This window comes from Lissotriton vulgaris, chromosome 7, assembly GCF_964263255.1.
Source record: "Lissotriton vulgaris chromosome 7, aLisVul1.2, whole genome shotgun sequence".
NCBI classification, from domain to species: Eukaryota; Metazoa; Chordata; class Amphibia; order Caudata; family Salamandridae; genus Lissotriton; species Lissotriton vulgaris.
Genome location: NC_141695.1, coordinates 1,187,504,691 through 1,187,526,318, shown reverse-complemented (window position 1 = coordinate 1,187,526,318; position 21,628 = coordinate 1,187,504,691). Strand labels below are relative to the sequence as shown.

Sequence of the window (21,628 nt, the reverse complement as noted above, 5' to 3'; positions counted from 1 at the left end):
ACAATCAAGAGAATCTTAAGAGTATCTGATATGCAACAGTGCAGTTTCTCAATGAAGGGATGGTATGTTCAGATCAGTGTCATCAGTAGCAACAAGGGCCATCACAAGGTATATTGTTGCGCAATGCAAAAAATGTTTGAACACGCTTCCTCCATTTATTCGACATCCACATGAACTTTAAGAAGCACTACAGAGCTACTTGCTGGTAGTGACAGTAGCGCTGATCTGTACAAGGGTGCCATAGGTGATTACATATGTATAGAAATAGCATTAGGAGCACTGCACTACAGGAATGATGTTATAAGATCTAAAGAGGACCATTAAAGGCAAACATAAAACAACTTTGATCAACTAACAACTATATGAACGAGTGCTTTCAAAAAAACACGTTTGCTTCCTAAAATCAAATCCCGATAAAATATGTAGCCCATTCCTACACCAGCAGCCACAGACTCCAAGTCATAAAACAGGGAAAGGTAAACTGCTGGTTCAAAACGTTTCTGAGAATTAATAACGAGCAAGTATTTGTGATAATAGTACAAAACTGTATGGGATCACAAATGTAATACTTAATTTTTTTTTTTTTTTAAATGAACAGACATGTAACATCTTATTGGAAAATGGAGGAGTGCACCACATTGCAGCTATCAGTAATCATTCACTACCATTTTGAAGAATGAAGTAGTAAAGGTGATGCAAAGTGTCTCAATCAAAAGTAATAAACTTTCAGACAAGACCTAAAAAAAACAGACATGAAAAAACAAATGGATAGTCAATTATTTAAAATATTAATTTAATACCGACATTAACATTCACATAAATGTTATGAGGTTTACCTCTACTTCGATTTGTGTCCTGCTCTCGATTTCTCCCACGATTTGGACTTCGATTGCGACCTATTGGACGACTTTTAATAGGACTTTTACTTTTTCCTCTCCGCCAGTCATATTTGTCTCTGTAGAGATCATTTCTTTCATAGTACCGGTCATGGTCTCGCCACTTGCCATCTTCCCTTTTCTTTTCACGAGGTCTAGGACAGAAGCACACAACCTTTTACTTAAAATGCAAAGGTAAAAAGTAGATAATAAGATAAGCAACTGCCTTCAGTGTTGTTACTGTCAGTGATAATCAAGATCTGGAATTGCAAGGATGTCCATTGTAGCGGTAACAGGCCATGGTAGATTTTTAAGATACCAAAGTCCGATACAACACCATTTGTGGATCTCTTTTACAGTAGCTACAAAGAGGCAATAGAGGTTATGCGCAGTAAAGGTAAAACTGCTCTCATGAAAACTGGGTGATCATATACACCACAACAACTGATTCTCTCTCAAACAACCAAGGTCATAAATGCAGTAGGCTCCCTAACAGCACACAATTAAAGGTATTTTGTTTGTACTTTTCTTTGTACAGGGGATCACTTATTTGCAGGCAAGCAGAAGAATATTGCTTATTGATTTTATAAACTTTTGCAGCATCTTTTCTTTAGTATTGGCTATACTCAAACCACATCCCCCATCTGATTTTGTTAGCACATTTCATTCTGGCTCAAAATTTCTAAACTTGTCATGGTGACATGCTACACGTGTTAAACAGCAGATTGTTGATCAACATTTCCCACAATTGGAGGGTTTTGCCCCTCATTTTCAGCTCTACCTGAACTATACAAGACTGGACTTTTCCTTCCAAACTAGTCTAGTTTTTTCTTTACACTCTAATCATGATCCTTTGCATGCAAAAGCTAACCCCTATCCTATATTTCTTTATTACGCCCTTTACCAGTGCCAATAGTTTGCAGTCAGTTTCATTTTTTGCATATTATCAGTGGACCTTCCACATGTAAGTTAACAGCCGCCTGTAATAAATTACATTTTCTGAAACCTATCCCCCCTCCTCCTCCGTACACCCTGGGTCGGTCGGTCGGACACGCACGGACACACACGGGGGACACACACACACACGGGGACACACACACACACAAGGGGACACACACACACGGGGACACACACACACGGGGACACACACACACGGGGACACACACACACGCAGACACACACACACACACACACACACACAGTTGGACTTGGCCCTTTTTTCAGGTTTATCCTCAAACATATTGCCTTTTGCCTCCTATTTTGTCTGACCTGTTTTTGTCGGCTTTAGGACTCTGGGCACTTAACCACTGCTGATCAGTGATAAAGAGCATATGCTCTCTGTGTAAATTGTAATTCTGATTGATTTTAGAGGATTGGCATATATGATTTACTGTTAAGTGCCTAATAAAGTGCACTATGTGTGTCCAGGGCCTGATAATCAAATGCTACTAGTGGGCATGCAGCAATGGTTGATCCACTCACATGATTTGCTCTGTAAACCAGTCTCAGACTGGACATTGCAGTGTCAGCAAGTGCAGTTTTTAACTGCAATGTCGACCTGGCGGATGCACCCCCTTGCCAGGCCCTACCCTTCTCTTTTACTACATGTAAGGCACCCAAAGGTAGGCCCACGGTACCTACATGGGTAGGGTGCAGTGTACGTGAAAGGTAGGACATATATTTTGTGTTTAACATGTCCGGATAGTGAAATACTGCCAATCTCGTTTTACACTATTGCAAGGACTAGCTCTCCCATAGGCTAACATTAGAGCTGCCTTGTAACATTTTACAAGTGTAATTTTCAATTGGGAACATCTAGAGATTTGGAGTTTGGGCTCTCTGAGCTCAGAATTAGAAAGTGGGCATGGTTTTGCTTTTTTGCTTTGCCATCCTGTTCCTCTGCCTGCCTGGTAAATCAATGTCTGGTTTCAATGGACTGGGGCCTGTTTGTGCATTCACTCTAGACAGTCTCACAAAGGGAGTTAAGGTGTGCCCTGCATATTCAGATTGGCCATCACCTGGCTGATGAGCCTTCCTGAGCTAGAGTGGAGGAGGAGCCTGCCTCTCACAATGCTGTCCCCACCCCCCTAGAGTGTGTCTGGAGCCAAGACTGGGCAAGGCAGGGCTTAAGCACTACAAAGACTGTCCTTTGAAAAATGCCTACTCCAAAGGCTAAGGAGGGTATAAGCACTGGGCCTAAAACTCCAGACTTTTTGAACACTTCTAGATTGAGAACTCTGCCAAGAGGAAGAGCTGGAGAGCTGTCAGGAGGTGTTCTGCCCCTTTGATGTGTGTTGCTTTGCTGGGTTGGCCTGCAGTTGCTGCTTCGGTCGGAGAGCAGTGAAAGGAACTGGACTTTCCTTTCTGAACTCCTGCTCTTTAAGTTCCTCCAAGGGCTTTTGTGTGCTTGCCTCCTGCTAGAAGTCACAGGGTCATCAAAAACTTCACCTACAGCTTCTGGACTCCATTGCTGGGAGTTCTAAACCGGTCAAGTGGTGCCAATTCAAGTTCTGGGCCACTGTAGGTGTTTGCTGGGTTTTAATCTCCAGAAAGAATTCCTGATGCACTCAGTCTGTCACACAGCTTTATTTGATCTAAAAATTTCAGCAATATATACACATATATACATATTTAAAATAAGAATTAAAGAGTTGCAGTGATCCGGGTAAATTCATATAATAACGTTTAGGATAAAAGCAGTTCAGAATTTTAAAAGAATTAATTAGTTTTTGCTACTAAAATGTTGTAACACCTTTTTCCTCTTCCTAAGACAAGGCCACAAAAATGAGGCAACAGAACAGCATACAAATGTATCCGGTAGAGTTTTTAAAAAGTACATGGCCATCCGGCGCTGCCTGAAATTGTGGTACCTCAGGATTGTGAGTATGAATGATTTCCTTTCCTCTGTATAGGTCTTGAAAAATAATACAATGTGTAGATCTGACAGTTCTGCGTAGTTGTTACAGAGACAGTGTAAGAGTCTGCTAATTTATATTTATTTTGGGGGTATCCCAGATGATGCAGTCAATCAATCAATCAAATCTTAATTTGATCTCTTTAAAAACAGATCATAAAAGCACAAATTCATCAAGCACCCCATGCGGTAGGCAAGTACAAGCAGTAATTAAAAAAAAACGTACAAGATCATTTAGAATCTTAAGGAGCTTTGAGTGCCTCTTCGATTGTGACTAATTAATATATTTACATTTAATTCATGGTTACGTCAATTAGACCAACAGGTAGCCTAGCGCTATTCTCTTTCTCATGCAGGCCCACAAAAAGGTGGCTACTGAGAAAGATTACGGGGTCAGGAAGTGATTTAAAAAAATACAGTGCCACCGTACACTGGTTAAAATTGTAGCGCTTTAAAATCAGGAGAGTATAGGCTTCTCTTTCTGCATGGTAAAACTTACAGAACAGTACTAAGTGTAGGTCTGATTGGGGCGAGTGGGTATCGCAGGGGCAGAAGATCACGTCTGAAAGTTTAAATGTCCTCTCTGGGTAGCCTAACATCAAGGGAATGAGATTAAGGTGAAATCGCAGTAAGATGTATCTGTGCTGAGCTATTGTGGTGCCGGATAGATAGGAGTATTCCTCCTCTAGTTTAGGGGGGATAGGATCGTAGGCAAGGGACGCCTTTTGTCGTTGATTCTTTTCCCTACGAAAAAGGTTAGCCCTCTGCATATATAAGTCAGAAAGTTTTTGTTTAGAAATCCTCCTGCAGGCTGTTTGATCCCGAAATAGTTCTCCCAGTCAGATTGTATTGAGTTCTGCCTCTACATATCTAAGCCATCCAATCTAATTGTAATGATCCAGCTCAAAACAGTCTTTAATTATAGATTATGTAAGGTTGACCTTGGACCTACACCATGGCGCCAATCTAATGGTGTTTACCAAATAAGTTAAACCCTAGTTCAAGGTGTAAAATATATTTAGAAAAAGAAGGGGGTAACGACATTCAGGTTTTTAAAAAACTGTCTTGCAGTGTTTGGAGTTGGTCAATGTACGCCATTCCCCAAACGCCCGCACCGTAGGTTACTGCTGCCTTTGTCTGATAGATGTTTTTAATTGGGTCCAAGGGGCTGGCGCCCAGCTTCTTGGCAAAGCTTGGAGACTTCTTTCAATTACTATCGCTCTTGCCGCCACCTGGTGTACCCATTAGTGTTTTTTGTCGCATAAAACTCCCAAATATGGGAATGACTCTACCACTTCTATTTTCTTTGAATCCAGGTGGAAGTGAGGGAATTTTGCACCTTTACCGGTTCCTGGTGTGATGAAGGATTTTGTTTCATTCACTTTGAGATCAAGCAAGGCAAAGAATGATGCATAAGAAGTTATGAGACTTTGCAAAGCTACACCTGTCCTAGCAATCAAGACTGAAAGACGTAAGGGGGTGTTATCAAACGTAGCCACGTCCAGAGGAGAGCCAGTCAGGGGTGCCTCGACCCCATTTGTATAGATGGAAAAGAGAAACGGGGCGAGGACACATCCCTGCCCGAATCGTCTTTCAATCTTAAATGAGCGTATACGTTCCCCATTTTTGCCATACCGGACACAAGCAGTGGCATTCAATCAATCAATCAGTGCATTTATATAGCGCACTACTCACCCGGAGGGTCTCAAGGCGCTTGGGGAGGGGGGGGGGGGGGGGTCCGCTAATGCTCGAACAGCCAGGTCTTGAGCTGCTTCCTGAAGGCGAGGTGGTCTTGGGTCCGGCGGAGATGGGTCGGGAGGGAGTTCCAAGTCTTGGCGGCCAGGTAGGAGAAGGACCTTCCTCCTGTGGTGGCTCTTCGGATGCAGGGGACGGCGGCGAGGGCGTGGCTGGTCGATCGAAGCTAGTGTGTGGGAGTGTAGAAGTTGAGGCGGCTGTTGAGGTATCTTGGGCCTTGGTTGTGCAGGGCTTTGTGTGCGTGGGTGAGGAGACAAAAGGTGATTCTCTTGTTGACCGGGAGCCAGTGCAGGTCTCTGAGGTGTCCGGAGATGTGGCTGTGTCGGGGGATGTCGAGGATGAGTCTTTCTGAGGCATTCTGGATCCGCTGGAGTCTCTTCTGGAGGTTCGCGGTGGTTCCGGCGTAGAGGGAGTTGCCGTAGTCCAGTCCGCTGGTGACGAGGGCCTGGGTGACCGTCTTCCTGGTCTCGGTGGGGATCCACCGGAAGATCTTACGTAGCATGCGCAGGATGTTGAAGCACGAGGAGGAGACAGCGTTGAATTGTCGGGTCATGGAGAGGGAGGAGTCCAGGATGAAGCCCAGGTTGCGTGCGTGGTCCGTTGGTTTGGGTGCGCTGCCCAGGGCGGGGGGCCACCAGGAGTCGTCCCAGGCGGAGGGCGAGGAGCCCAGGATGAGGACTTCAGTCTTGTCTGAGTTCAGTTTCAGGCGGCTGTTCATCATTCACTTTGCTACGTCTGTCATCCCTTCGTGCAGGTTGGCTCTGGCGGTGGCGGGGTAGTTGGTGAGGGAGAGGATCAGCTGGGTGTCGTCGGCGTAGGAGATGATGTTGAGGTTGTGTTGGCGTGCGATGGCCGCAAGGGGGCTCATGTAGACATTGAAGAGGGTGGGGCTGAGCGAGGAGCCTTGAGGAACGCCGCAGATGACTTCGGTGGCTTCTGATCTGTACGGGGGGGAGGCGGACTCTGTTCTTCCGGCGAGGAAGGAGATGATCCATTCTAGTGCCTTCTCTTGGATTCCGACGTTGCTGAGGCGCTGCACTAGGGTGCGGTGGCAGACAGTGTCGAATGCCGCGGAGAGGTCCAGGAGGATGAGGGTCGCGGTTTCCCCGTTGTCGAGCAGGGCTCGGATGTCATCGGTGGCTGCGATGAGGGCGGTCTCGATGCTGTGGTTGGCCCGGAAGCCAGACTGCGAGAGGTCGAGGGATCCGTTCGTCTCGAGGAAGGCGGCCAGCTGCTTGTTGACGGTCTTCTCAATGACTTTGGCCGGGAAAGGGAGGAGCGAGATGGGGCAGTAGTTTTTGAGTTCGGTGGGGTCTGCAGATGGTTTCTTCAGTAGAGCGCTGAGTTCGGCGTGCTTCCAGCTCTCCGGGAAGGTAGCGGTATCGAAGGAGGCGTTGATGATGTCCCGTAGGTGGGGTGCGATGACAGCGTCCGCCTTGTTGAAGACGTGGTGAGGGCAGGGGTCGGTTGGAGATCCGGAGTGGATGGAGTTCATCGTGCGTCGGGTTTCTTCGGTGTTGATCGGGGTCCAGGCACGGAAGGTGGTGGTGGGGGGTGCAGGTGCGGTCGTGGGGTGAGTTGGCTATGTGATGAAGCTGTTGTGTATGTCTGCGATCTTGTTGTGGAAGTAGGAGGCGAGGGAGTTGCAGAGGTCTTGAGATGGGGTGATGCAGTTGTTTCCGGCGTTGGGGTTGGAGAGCTCTTTGACGATGTTGAAGAGTTCCTTGCTGTTGTGTGCGTTGTTGTCCAGTCGTTCCTTGAATGCGGTTTTCTTGGTGGTGTGGATCAGTTGGTGGTGTTTTCGGGTGGCGTGCTTGAGGGTGGTCATGTTGTCTGGTGTTGGGTCTCTGCGCCAGGCTCTCTCAAGGGCTCGGCAGTTCTTCTTGGAGCTCTTGAGTTCGTCGGTGAACCATGGTGCTTTCTTACTGCCGGGTCTACTAGGCGGGGTCCTCCGAGGGGCGAGGTTGTCTGCACAGTTGCTGATCCACTTTGTGAGGTTGTTGGCGGCCTGGCTGGGATTCGCTGAGCTGGCGGGGGGGTCCTGGCTCAGGGATGCGGCGAGCTGGTCGGCTGTGATCTTGTTCCAGCTTCTGCGTGCAACCTGTTGCTGGTGGTGGTGGATCGTGTTCTTTCTGAAGCTGAAGTGGACGCAGCTGTGGTCCGTCCAGTGGAGACCGGTGGCGTGGCTGAAGGCGATGTCCTTGCTGGATGAGAAGACTGGGTCGAGTGTGTGTCCGGGGTAGTGGGTGGGGGTGGTAGCATTAGCATATAACTGCCGGAGCAAGCCAATTATAAGGGGGTTGATCCCAATCCCCTTCATCAAGAGCCGCAGCTTCTGATGGAACACAGTCCAATGCCGCTGTCAGGTGCATAAAGGTTATATAGATTCTTGCCTTTTGCTTTCGTGTATTTGTCTATACAGAGTGAGAGATTAAGGCATTGGTCTACGGTACCCTCCCCCCTCTGGAAACCATATTGTGCCTGCACCAAAATGTTGTTTTCATGGGCCCATTCCTCCAATCTGGATAGTAGGAGCCGACCCATAAGCTTGGAGGTGGGGTCCAGTAGAGAGATAGGCCTGGAATTCTTCAGGCTGCCCAGGTCCCCTTTCTTGTATATTGGAACTATGACGCTATGTTTGCAAGATGGTGGAGGCCCTTCTACCACTATGCTGTTGAAAACTTTAGTTAGTAGGGGGGCCCATAGATCAAAGTCATCCTGAAAGAGGTCAATTGGAACCTCCGTCCGGCCCGGGGCTTTACGGGAGACACAGGCTGCCAGTCATCTTCTAACTTCAGAGAGTGAAAAATTTAGATTTCCTGATAGTGGGGGGGGGGGGGGGGGGGGGGGGGGGGGGCATCTATCTCAGGTAAAGGAATAGGGTGAGCTGAATTGAATCCAAAGATTCTCTCGAAGTGTCCTACCCAAGAGCCTTCGCCTACATGTGCATACAAGGACAGGTCTATAGGATCTTTACAGTGAGGTGCATTTACTACTTTCCAAAACTCGCTACTGTTGCCTGACGTAGCTGCTTGCTCGAGACCGTCCCACGCTTTCTCACCGATGTCCTTCTCTCTTCTCCTTCTAGCGGCCTTGTAATTGTTGCATAGTTATCTTATTAATGCTGGGTTTCTAGGATGAATTTTTAGGGCAATGACGAGGGCTCTTCTCGATTTAGAGCATGAAGATTCAAACCATTGTTTTGCAGGTGAACTGTTTGCCTGCTTATGTCGGGTGAGTGCCACTTTTATTTTCGCTATAAGAACTCTACTGGTGGGGAGGTCTCCTCGGCTAAACAGTGTAGAATATCATCACTTATATGTGCTAGAATTGTAGGAGCCAGGTTCCGTTTCTCAACTTGTGCTCACTTCAGTTGGTACCCAGTTTTTCCTAGATAGGCAAATGTTAACTGCTTCCTGATGCTGGTTCGATACCTTACAGGGAATACTTAAATCAATAAGTAGAATGGTGTGGTCACTGTGGCATGTGAATAAGTTATCTATGTGGGACACTTTTTCACTAAATTGGGTGGAAACAAGAATAAAGTTGATGGTGGACTCCTAGTTAGTCAGCCTAAATGTATTACCTACGTAGCCTGCCTTCATATTGTTAATTATTCCCATATTCCTAGTGTATACGAGTCTGTTGAGGCGATCTCCATATTCATTATGGGTGAAGTGGGGGAAGGGGTTGCCTTGGAAGTCTTCCAGCCCACACACCATAACCGCTTTATGCTTAAATAGGTGAATATTGAAGTCGCCCACCCAAATGATGTTAAGTGGGGTCTTTTTTCTGAGAGAGGTTAACTTTATCTATGTCCCTTTTTAACGCCTTAACCGCAGAGGTAATTCTGCTGCGGTGCGGGCGTTCTATTAAGTGGGCGGGGATGCGAGGGCCATTGGCCGTCCGCAGCACTGGGGAGGAAGTGCTCCCGTCCGCCTACGGGAGCACGGAAGGGGTTAAATCTTCTACCATTGACTTCATATTTCCACCAGATTTTTTGTTATAATAATTAATTAAAAGCCAGACTCCTTCATTGGTTGAGTCTAACAGGAGTTGATAGAAATGGGTGTTCTGGGAGTCAATCATATTTACATTTATTGGTAGAGTGTTAGAAATTAGGGTTAGACGTTCCCCCCCTTCGCTCTACCTGACGCTGAGGGCACTGCTGGTGTGTGGAAAGACCGATACCCAGAGACAAAGACTGACTCCTTGGTCCATGTTTCCTGAAAACAGATGATCTCAAGGTGTTGCCAGAGTGTGTGCCACTGCTCATTGCCTTTCTTTGATGCAATGTCGGTCACTACGCTCCAGGAGGGGGAGATCTAGAGGCTCTCCTGTATTACAGTCACTGGGTTGGCTGGTATGATTACTCCCCCATCAACGGAGGATACTATGCAGATCTTATGCAGATCTTGTCAACTACGCTCAAAGAGGGGGAGATCTCAGGGCTCCCCTGTGTTACAGGCACTGGGTTAGCTGGTGTGATTACTCTCCTATCAGCGGAATGAACAGCTGATGTTAGTCAATCACAGGTTTCCAGGTCCGACAGGGGAGCAGATCGATTAAGGAGCCTTATCCCCGGGATACTACTAGTTCCCTCCCCGTGACTGAATGGCTGACCTGTCCTTGTTGTACCCCTCTGTTGTACTCCAATTATGGTGTCACAATTGTAAAAATGCTCTAGCGATAAGGGGATGATCTGAGTACTCTTGACGGGAATTCTATGGAGATGGCTTAAGAGTAAATTAACAACATGTACATTGTTAAAAGTCATGACCACACAGTCTCCAGCAATAGATTTAGTAGAGGTTCCCTGCCACTTCACTATCCTGGCCATAATAACTTGATTAGACAGCGAACAGCCGCTCATCCCTGAGACAGTTAGGCTGTGTGATATCCAGTGCAAGCATTTGTCCATTAGCGGTCTGGTTGATTCAAGCAGATTTTTCCGCAGAGGGGAAACATTTGCCAAGACCAGTACTAAAGGGGAGGCCGCTGGTGAAAGGTGAAGGACTTGCTGTGAGCAGTGGTCTGAACCCGCCATGGAACTATCTGGTAATCCGGTCGAACAAGAGTTAGTTCTTGTAGCCCCCAGCACTGATTAGGTCTGATGAGTCAAGTCCCTTTCGCCGGATAATAATAAAATTGTATCTGCCAGAAACATTCGAATGGCCGGAGACTACGGATTGCAACTCATGAGGCCGTATAGCAGAGCTTTATATGGTGCACGTGATGGACTCCGCTCAATGCGCGCTGGCAATTGTTCCTTTTCCACAGCCAAATGTGGGGGCCCAGCGCCAGGGGGACAAAGGGGCACTATGTGGGCACACTCGGAGCCTCTATGCAGGTCAGTCCCTCTTCAATCTGAGATAATTTGCCTAAGATTGGGTCCAACAAGGTAGCCGTTATTTTGCTTTACTTGCCCATAGTGCATGATTAAGTACTAATGGTCGGGACGGGTTACTTGAGGTAGTCAATATTGGAGAGTGCACTATGCCGGAGCCCGTGGCCACCTTAATATTTGGGCCCTTTGGTTTTGGGACTCTTTTAGTTTTAGTTGGATTCGGTTTTTCGGTCCCCCCACCAATGCGTCGCTTAACTGGTGGATCCTTTGAGGTGTCGAGCTTGGGTGAGTGCTCCGGTTCCCTGCTAGTTGTTGCTGGTATGGCTAGTGCAACAGAAGAAGTTCTTGGTCGGTTTTGTGAAGGATTGACAAGAGGTGACAATTACGAGGGCTGAGTGAAGGTATTATCGGCCGATGTGCCCCTAAGGAAGTCCTTAATGTGTGAGAGCGCGGTTCCAACGATAGGCGCCTCTCAGCTTGATCTAATGAGTGAGTACACTTGCTGCTCTGGACAGGAATGCATTGAGCGTTGCTGCGGTCCCACCACCCCCTTTCTCACTGAGCCCTTTCTGTTTCACCATTATTTCAAGCAAAATATAATAACAGTACCTAAGGTCAAGCACTGGATGTTAGAAGGGAGGCCCAGCCTCCTCTGGGCATGGACTGGCCCGCCCTTGGCACGGGAGCGCTTCCCACACCACGGTCCAGCATCGCTGTTTTGAGCGCGTTTCTAAGCGCTAGGGGGCTGGTAGTTGTAGTCTCCCGCTGCGTGTTGCGGCTTCTCCCCGGCTTCTCCCCCGGCAACAGCAATGGCGGGAAGGTTCAGGAATGGCCCAACGTCCAGGCCAACACAAGGGTGAGATAAGAATGCAGCTACACTAGCTGCAGACCGGCATCGCTGTTTTGAGCGCGTTTTCAAGCACTAGGGAGTTGGGAGTTGTAGTTCCCCCGCAGCGTGTTGCGGCGTCTTCCCCGGCAGCAGCAACGGCGGGAAGGTTCAAGGAATGCCCAACACAGCAGTGAGATAAGAATGCGGCTAACCGATGCAGTCACTGATGCCGCTGCCTGCCCCGAGGCCTTGGTCCCTGCTCACTGACTGAGCGCAGCACTGATCTCAACGACACCACAGCCCTGATCTCACTGATGAGGACGCTTCTTGCGGAGATAGACGCCGCTTTCTGCACTGTGACCGTAGGCATCACCGCATTGCACAGACTTCTAACGCACCTGAACATTGGTCTCGCCGATGACTACGTGTAAGCACCGCCACCGACTACACAGTTTGCCCCACCGCCATGTGCAACGCCCTCAATGACACCACCGCTCCAGACTTCGACCTCATGGAGCTCAACCTGCAACTTGTGTGACTTCAATAACTCACCGACACCTCAGGAATCCAGTGACACCTCACTACAAGATCCACTAGACCTCTTTAACTCCCGGGTACTCTTTGTGTGTCTTCCCCAAGCCATAGCCAGCCCTCTCCTCCATCGAGGTCAGACTGAACTGTTGGTTTTGTTGGTCACAACACCGCAATAGCCCCGGTTGGCGCTATTGATGGACTGTAAATGATAAATTAAAATTGCCTCTATCACATCTCACCATAAAAAAAAAAAAAAGATTTACGACAATACGTTATTGAAGAAAACATGTATACTGGATAAGTCGAAAAACAGGAGGTTTCACACTGCGTCAAAAAAGCATGCAGTGTTTGAAAAAGTACAAAACGTTAATTTAATTAAAGTCAAAGAAACAAGGATATGTAGATATGTAGAAAATCTAGTGTTTTGAAAACCAAAAAATTTAGTTAACAGAGAATGTGGTGACGATAACTTTCAAAAGGTGTCAAAATGAAATAATGTCTGCCTAATAAAGCTTTTGAAATGATTAAATGCTTAGTTTAGTAATAATTGATAGTATGCAAAACTGCAGCTATCTCTAACATTAGGTGGTAAAAACATGTATTTCAGAGAGACACATTTGTTTTCGAAAATGAACATGTAGAAGATGTTATAAAAAATATTGTAGTGCCAAATATTGACATGTAACCTTTACAGAAGGATACTAATTGAGTTCAATTACAGGAAGTTGAAATGCACTTCTTAAAGTGTGAATTATAATAAAAATCATGTGGAAATGATTTCGCAGAATTATATGTAGGCCTCAGATGCTTTCTTTCTTGCTCAAGATGTAAAATCAAAACTGAAGTAGTCACTTAAAACGCTGTGAGAACAATGGACTCACTTTTGATAAAGCAACACTGTTGACCGAAATGTATCAATATTATTGCAAGCCCAGGGAGAGCACCTGGGAATGGACAGACCTGTGAGCAAAGTGAAGTTTCCTTACTTCCGTGAAAAGGATGGAAATATAATATAATTGGAACTTAATGAATTTGCAAAGGGATTACTTAATGCTTCCGGATTTCTTAAGTGAGGTATTGATCACACCATGAGCAGCCTATCGTGAACAAGCAATGGAAACCATATGGGCTGATGTAAAAGATACTTTGTGGGTGTTAACCTTGAACCTTTATAAGTATGACTGCCCCTTGGAGAAGCAGTCGGGCTGGCTGTCATTTTCCCTGCCTGGCATGCTGTTGGACGGACTTTGAATTTCCGCAGTGCCAAACGCTTTGAAATTAACTTTCCTGACTGTTCTGAACCTGCACTTTGCCGATTGGTAAAGTTGAGCAGGAAGTAACCTTTCCGTTGAAGGGTTTACTGTCTCCTTTTGCGACACGGCGAGTTTCATCTCTGTCTTGCCCAGTTCCATAGCGAAGACAGACTAATTACTCAACAACCCTTTTAGTTTGTCTGATCTGATAACTAAAACTCGAATTTCCTTGGTTTCCCTATCTCTCACTCTCTCTAGGTAAACAGCAAATGATCATTACCTGCATTGTATTGTGTGGCTATTTGTACTAAATTTCTGGTAATAAATCTAAATTTGAATTGCAATTTTATGCTCTGATTATTCTAATTGAGGCTTTAGATAAATGTTTTTCTTGAGAATGTATCCTATTTGTCTTGTTCTTTTGGTCAATATTTTCTTGTCTTAAGGCTAGTGCTTCAGTTTTAAAGAGAAAGGTAATGAAAATAGACATGTGTTTGGCAGTTCTTTATTCCATGCCCCACGCTCTCCAAATATCCAAGTCCCTGTTAGCTCAACGAAAAGATCAATTGGAGGACCAAGGTTTGATAATTAAAATGGTGAATAGATTGTAAGAGACAGGAAAAAATGTCTGTTCATGGGCCAAGTTGACGATGATCAATTGTTGCAGAGAAATGAAATTTGGTAAGTCTTGTGTTGCAACACTATCTACTTCAAGGAACTGTATTTTTGCTTTACTCTTATGAAATTCATATCTAAGCTTTTGTGTATATTGGATTTGTCATTTTGGTCTTGTTTTGATTAAATAAATATTGGCTATTTTTAGGTCTTGCTTAGGCAGCGCTTGCGCTGTCTCAAGATATGTTGTATTCAGGTATGGACCTGAAGCTCCGCCCATTTTCTGCCAATCTTTTCAACTGGCTCCTGTTACGGTCCTTTTTAAATGGCTGCATTTGATTCGTGAATATGCTTAGTAGTCCCTCCTTAATACCACCTTTTTTTACTTTGGTAACCTCCCATGAGGCCTGGCCCTTTTACTTGTGTTGTTACTCCGCAGGTTTTATTAACAGTCACTGGGCACAATTTTCTGAATCGACTTTCTCCTGCCAGGTGTTGCATGCAGGGGACTCTCTCCCACAATTGTTTATTTCTATTTTACCATCTGTCCAGGAACTTTTTTTAGTAAATTCTAAGCAGGGCTTCGCACACAGGTCTGTGTTTTGAGTGCCTCTGTGAGTGCCTTTATCTTGTTTACTTTGTTCCCACCAACCCAAATCTTGTTCGGTGTCTTCCCTGTTCTAGTTTGTTGTCCCCCTCCCACATGCACTTGTGTCTTTGTTCGCACCCTCTCAACTGAAGCATTGGCCACTTCACAGCGTTTGATTTTTCTTCACGGACGGGTTGTGCTGAGGCGACGATGGATAGAAGGCCGCACCAGTCTTTTTTTCCAGCTTTGCATTAAAGTTTGATTTGTTTTTGTAGGCTGCCTGCTCATGGTCACATGGCTGCATTACAGCGGGCACCTTGAGTCTGTACGCTTAAACACATCGGAACCGCTCTTCCTCCCAGCACAGATGTCTCCTGAGTGCAAGTGCAAGTGCCTTGTGCAGTACCCGGGAGCTTGACAGGCTGACCCTTGCAAGGAGCCTGCAAAGAATCCTCCTGAAAAAAGTTACAGCACTGGTTCTTCTTTCAGAAATTGTTAAATGTCTTTAGCAAGCCTACAAATAATAAAATCTTTGAGCCAGGTCGCCACACAATGAGGATACTTCAAAGAATAAATTAATAAATACAAGCTTTGCATAATTACTGCAGTATACAAAGACAATAACCAAAAGTAGAAGTAGAGTCTCAGCGCAATCATGGGAGCTTTTTGTACGCAACACTAGGCTTTTTTTTTGCCCAATCTCACTGATAAATTGGGCCAGTCGTTTGAGAGAATGTTGGGGCTCCTCTTGCTGTACTAAGGATTGGACTTATAAAAAACAGATGACCGCCTAAGATTCCAATAAATCCATCCTTTCCTACCCTGACAAACTAAGGAACGCACATATGAAGATGAGAGTCTTCCTAACTATCTCACGACTTCATAGCACATACAACCACTAAAACAAAACAAGTTTAAGGAATTTCCTGGAAGGCAGGCGATTGGTTGTCTTGGTTGCCAGTAGAGAAGCAGTTTGGGGGGCTGCAAGATATGTCTGAAACATTGTAGGCGCCATTGGTTGTTCGCTTTTCTGACTGCCATGTACACCACACCAGGGACTAGTGTTCCATAGCTGAGAGGAAAGTGGGACGCTTACATCAGAGAACACTTGCACATGTCGACTCCTTTGCAAGAGCTCTCCAGAAGTGTCAGAAGACTTTCAAAAAGGGGGAGGAAACAGCTCTACACGTCTCTTAGGAAGACAGCATCCTTTTAATGTTAATTTACAATTAAAAGGTCAATAACATACAACGTACACATTGTGTCCATACGCTATAGTGTGTGCTTCATGCATAATTTATATAAATGGAAAAACTCTTTCACCAACCATTACAGAGAAAGAAATTTTTCAGGTGAAACATTTCTGGGGAAAAATTATACGGTTTATGCTTACATTTTAGTTTTCAAAAAGAAGTCCTCTTCTAACTAACGGACAACTTTATACTCCATGACATAAAAGCCATAGTGTGCACTGCTTGTTTAAATCCACACCACATAATTATACACCACACACAGCACATTTGAACATCACATAATTCCATGGCACACAATTAAACTATAAATAATTCAACTCCACAACATTCCACATCACATAATTACAGTCTTAAAAATTAAAAAACAAATTTCCATTCGATTCCATAACATATCAATCCACTTCACATAACAGCACTCCACTTAATTCAACTCAAAACCACATCATTACACTCCACACAATTCAATTAGAAATAACTACTACACATAATTCCACTTCAGCCTACATAATTACACTCCACACCACAGATTTATACCCAACTCCAAAACACATACTTGCACTCCAAAAAATACAACTCCACACAATTCCACATTTAAGCCCCACACAATTCAACACATAACATACTTTCATTACATATAAAACCACTCACCACATAATTCAACTCTACATAATTACACTCCACTCTATAAAAACACTCCAGATAAATCCATTCTATGCTACGTAGCAACACTCTACATAAATACACTCCACGCCACGTATTACCACTCAACATATTTTTCATTCAACGCCACAGTGCCAAGCCACACAATTCAACACTACACATTTTCATTCCACACCACATAATTCAACAAACCACATTATTCAAGTCAACACAATTGCACAACACACCACATACATCCAGTCCACACCACAAAATTCCACATCATGCAACAAAATTCAACAGCTCACCACATACATAAACTCCACAACATACCACTCCACAAAACAAAATACCATTCCACATAAGTACAATACATAACACACAATCCCACTCCACATAATTCCAAAACACTCAATACCACATAATTACTATCCACATAATTCCACTTCACACCTTGCCTCATTATTACATTACACAAAACCACTCCACACCACACAATTCAACAACTACCAATTCCAATCAAACCCACATATTTCAACTCAACACAACATACATTCACTCCACTCCACTCCAAACAGAAAACTCCTAGGTAAAGACATTGTAATTTACAACGAAATAGCTCTAACTCTCACAAATGCGAGATCTACTGCATTGCAAATCCCTGTTCTGAACTGGTGTGGTGAACATTTTGTAGTGTTTTCACTGTGTTACTGTGTGTTTAGGTACAAATACTCTAGACATTGCCTCAGAGATAAGCCCTACTGCTTGTGCCAAGCTACCAAGTGGTGAGCAGAGGTTATCTTAGCTGTGTAATCCCCTTACCAAGGGTGCCTACTTGATCAGGGTGTACACCACAGCCAACAAGAGACCCCCATTGCCAACAGACATACATACAATATATATATATATATATATACCAAAAAACAGGAACCAATTCGAAGGAGACCGCAGAAAGTATAACTTCAGCTTTATTCTGCAATGTGACAACTGCTAGCAAAAAGTCTTTTCAGAAAGGTAATCTTCGCGATGTATTTCAGCCAGACGCGTTTTGAGATGCAGAATCTCTTCCTCAGCGGCTTTGATCATCAGCATGTGTGCAGGCGCTGAAACAACACACCTTCTTATCTCGATCCCAGCCTGGTAGGTGGGGCCTTCACTAAGGCCTTCTGGGACCCGTAGTGTTCGTGTTATTATTTCCTCAGTGGGTGCGCTTGCTGTTCATGCACCTTTGACCTTTAATGTTCGTGAGCCCTTCAGATAGACTCATGCTCCGCTTTGTGATGCCACATGAGCTACGGGAAAGCGCTTCCCTGTAAAGCGCCGTCTCCTGAACTCTCTCCTCACATACCAGCACCTCTTTTGGTGTCGGCGCAGGACCTGATGAAAATCAGGCGGGTCTCCCTCACGACCTGGAAAGCCGTTACTATACCAAAAAACAGGAACCAATTCGAAGGAGACCGCAGAAAGTATAACTTCAACTTTGTTCTGCAATGTGACAACTGCTAGCAAAAAGTCTTTTCAGAAAGGTAATCTTCGCGATGTATTTCAGCCAGACGCGTTTCGAGATGCAGAATCTCTTCCTCAACGGCTTTCCAGGTCGTGAGGGAGACCCGCCTAATTTTCATCAGGTCCTGCGCCGACACCAACGAGGTGCTGGTATGTGAGGAGAGAGTTCAGGAGACGGCGCTTTACAGGGAAGCGCTTTCCCGTAGCTAATGTGGCATGGGATCGAGATAAGAAGGTGTGTCGTTTCAGCTCCTGCACACATGCTGATGATCAAAGCCACTGAGGAAGAGATTCTGCATCTCGAAACGCGTCTGGCTGAAATACATCGCGAAGATTACCTTTCTGAAAAGACTTTTTGCTAGCAGTTGTCACATTGCAGAATAAAGCTAAGTTATACTTTCTGCGGTCTCCTTCGAATTGGTTCCTGTTTTTTGATATATATATATATATTAAATACACACACATATATATTCACTGAAAAAACCATAGGTTTCACACCAGTTATAGTTAGCGGGAAATTTTACTGACATAAAACCAATGAAATTCCACGTTATAGTTAGTTGGACTCACTATAACTTGCGCGCCTGCAATGCACTGCTCATGACGTCACATATTACATCACTCATGACATGGTCAGTGACATCACTCATGACATCACCGATGACACCACCCAGTGAATGTGTGTCTTTCTGAAAAATATATATGTTTCATATATGTATTTGTAAAGGACGATGGAAGAATAAATGGTTAAATAAGTGTGTAAATGGATGTTTGTTTTTAAAAGAATTGATTGGTTAACTGCCTTATTAAGTGTATCTTAGTGAATACATATATTAGCAAGTAACTTTTAAATATTGAAATGTATGTATCAGTGTTTCACTTTGTGTATAAGTGGCTGTATGGGTTGGTGACTGACTCACTGTTTGTATGTGTTTTGAAGACAGCATATGTACAGGACTGTATGGATGGATGAGTGTGTATATGTGTGTGTTAGCGAGTAAACGACTGTCTCACTATTGTCTTTTTCAGTAACGACATATGTTTTAATCTAGTATATGTGAGTATTGATATAAGTGAGTATGAGTGAGAGATTGTAAGAGTTCCTGTTTAAATAAGTATGTGTTTCTATAAGTGATTGTTTAAGAGAGTAAGTATGTGTAAGTTTCCTTAGAAGTAAAGTGGTAGTGTGTGTATAGCTGTATATGCAAATAAATGGATGTTCAATCGTTTTTTTGCATGTGTGAATATGTGTGTGAGTAACGTTTGGATGACTGTTGGTGTGTAACAGGATGTATAGGTCTATCACTACATATGATGAGTGAATATATATATGAATGACTATATAGAACTGTTAGTGAATGAGTGGATGTGTATGTAGATGTTGGAATTACCTAATAAGTTGTTGTAATTGGTGTTGGTTTCTCCTTTTTTAATAAAATGTTAGTTTCTATTTTTGAATGTGTATGTCAAAGGTTATTTTATGCTGATAGGAGGTCTGCCACTTTGTCACAAGGATGGTGTCATGAGTGATGTCATGAGTGATGTCACTGACCATGTCATGAGTGATGTAATATGTGACGTCATCAGCAGTGCATTGCAGGCGAACAAGTTATAGTGAGTCCAACTAACTATAACGTGGAATTTCATTGGTTTTATGTCAGTAAAATTTCCCGCTAACTATAACTGGTGTGAAACCTATGGTTTTTTCAGTGAATTTCAAAGGTTTTTTTAATGCTAATTCCTAACTATAAGTCTCACTTTATAAGTAAGACTGTTAGCGCTCTAGTTGTTCTTTAGAACACTCTGGTACATACTGTCATTGGGCTATAGTTGCGCTACATATGGCTGATATTTGGGCTACATTTGTATTTATTTGTCTCTGGTGGCCATCTTTGGGCTACATTGGGCTACAACATATATATAGCCCAATGTAGCCCAATATATATATTTTAAAAGTTAATTTTCTTAAAAACAACTGGAGCATATATCTTGAGACATAGCAAAGGCACATCGGGCTACCAGTCCTTACAATTTTTCAAATTTCTTTTTTTTTTGTATATTGTTTTTTTTTTTGCCCTGGAGCGCTCCCGGTGCGCGCCCCGGTGAGCGCCCCGGTGAGCGTAGTATTTTGAAGCGCCCGGGTGCGCGAACCGGGAAGGGTCCCGTTAGCGCCAATGTCACGATCGAAAACAACATCGTGACGCGTCGCGTAAGCGTGACGTATCGCATAGCCGCGCGATGTGTCTTAGGACGCGCTGCGTAAACGCACCCGGAAGCGCTCCGCGGCACCGCCCGGAGCGCATAACGTAAGCGCGCCGGAGCGCGTAACGTACGCGCATCGGGTCATGTGACTTGAAAATAACACTTTATTGGTTCTCATCATTTTTTTTCTCCAAATAATGAAAGCCCCCTCCTTTTTTCCTCATTACTTTCTTCATTGAGAGAGCAAGAGCTATTTTTGAGCAAACAATGGCATCACTTGTTGCTGCAGCTGGTGCACCCCCACCACCAAGAAAAGAAGGTCCACCCTTGAAAGTTTCGGGGGGATTCGTCAAGCGGGGGCAGAGATAAAAGGGGGGTCCCAAAACGTGTTTTCCCCATGTTAATTTCCATAAGGCGGTCAAACTCACTTTTAGCCCGAATGGCTGAATGGATTACCACCAAAGTTGGCAAAATTGTAGGGACTGGTAGCCCGATGTGCCTTTGCTATGTCTCAAGATATGTGCTCCAGTGGATTTTGAGTAATTTAGGTTCAAAAAAATATATATATCTATAGGCGCGCTCTGGTGCGTGCACCGGGGAGCGCACCAGGCGCGCGGAAAGCTGATTGGCTCAGGGGTGTCTGTAAACATTCGAAACAGTCCGGAGCGGCCGCCATCTTGTGTAAACATTTCCTTTCAGCCTGGGAACCATTACAGACTACAAAGACCAGGAGTCTCAGCAGCCATTGGGGGCGTGTCAAAAAGGAAAAAGTATGAGAGCATGGTTTCCATCAGCTGAAAGGACAAGGACTCACGGCGCACCTTTGAAAAAGCTCGAAGGTCGAGCGAAACATGTCAGGACTGCCGGGTGAGAGAAAGTACTTTTAATAAAAACACAAAGGCTCCTCTGTTGGTGTGCGGCTTACTTTCTTTCTTTGTGGAAGATGTTGGGGAATATGTAACGGCGTGGTTCTGCCGTAAAGCGACGCACCTCCAGCAAAGAGCGCCAGGCCTGCCCGAAGGGAACCGCTGGTGGAGTTACACATATATATATATATATATATATATACACACACACACACACATACATACATACATATATATATGCAGTTACCACTCCAGTGCTAGTCCACCAAGGAGAAACACGAACACTGCAATAACTGCTCTCACTGCCGGCCGCAGTGTCTTTATTATGACCAGATGCGCATAATGTCAGGCATATGACACGTTTCGGCTAACGCAGTAGCCTTGTTCACATGCCTGCACTGCTCAATTCAAATCATTAAATACACAAGTGCTCTAAGACCACGTGACTCCC

The 21,628-nt window shown here is 44.7% G+C and overlaps 1 protein-coding gene across 4 annotated transcripts in view; it reads right to left on the bottom strand.

Annotated features, from left to right (window-relative positions):
- The window catches only part of RBM27 (RNA binding motif protein 27), a 1,065,407-nt gene that overhangs the window by 846,860 nt on the left and 196,919 nt on the right, over positions 1–21,628 (bottom strand). For all 4 annotated transcript variants that reach the window (XM_086931662.1, XM_086931660.1, XM_086931661.1 and 1 more), the window contains exon 6: positions 837–1,030. In XM_086931662.1, coding sequence (XP_086787788.1) covers positions 837–1,030 — 194 coding nt within the window. The remainder of the gene's footprint in view (positions 1–836; positions 1,031–21,628) is intronic.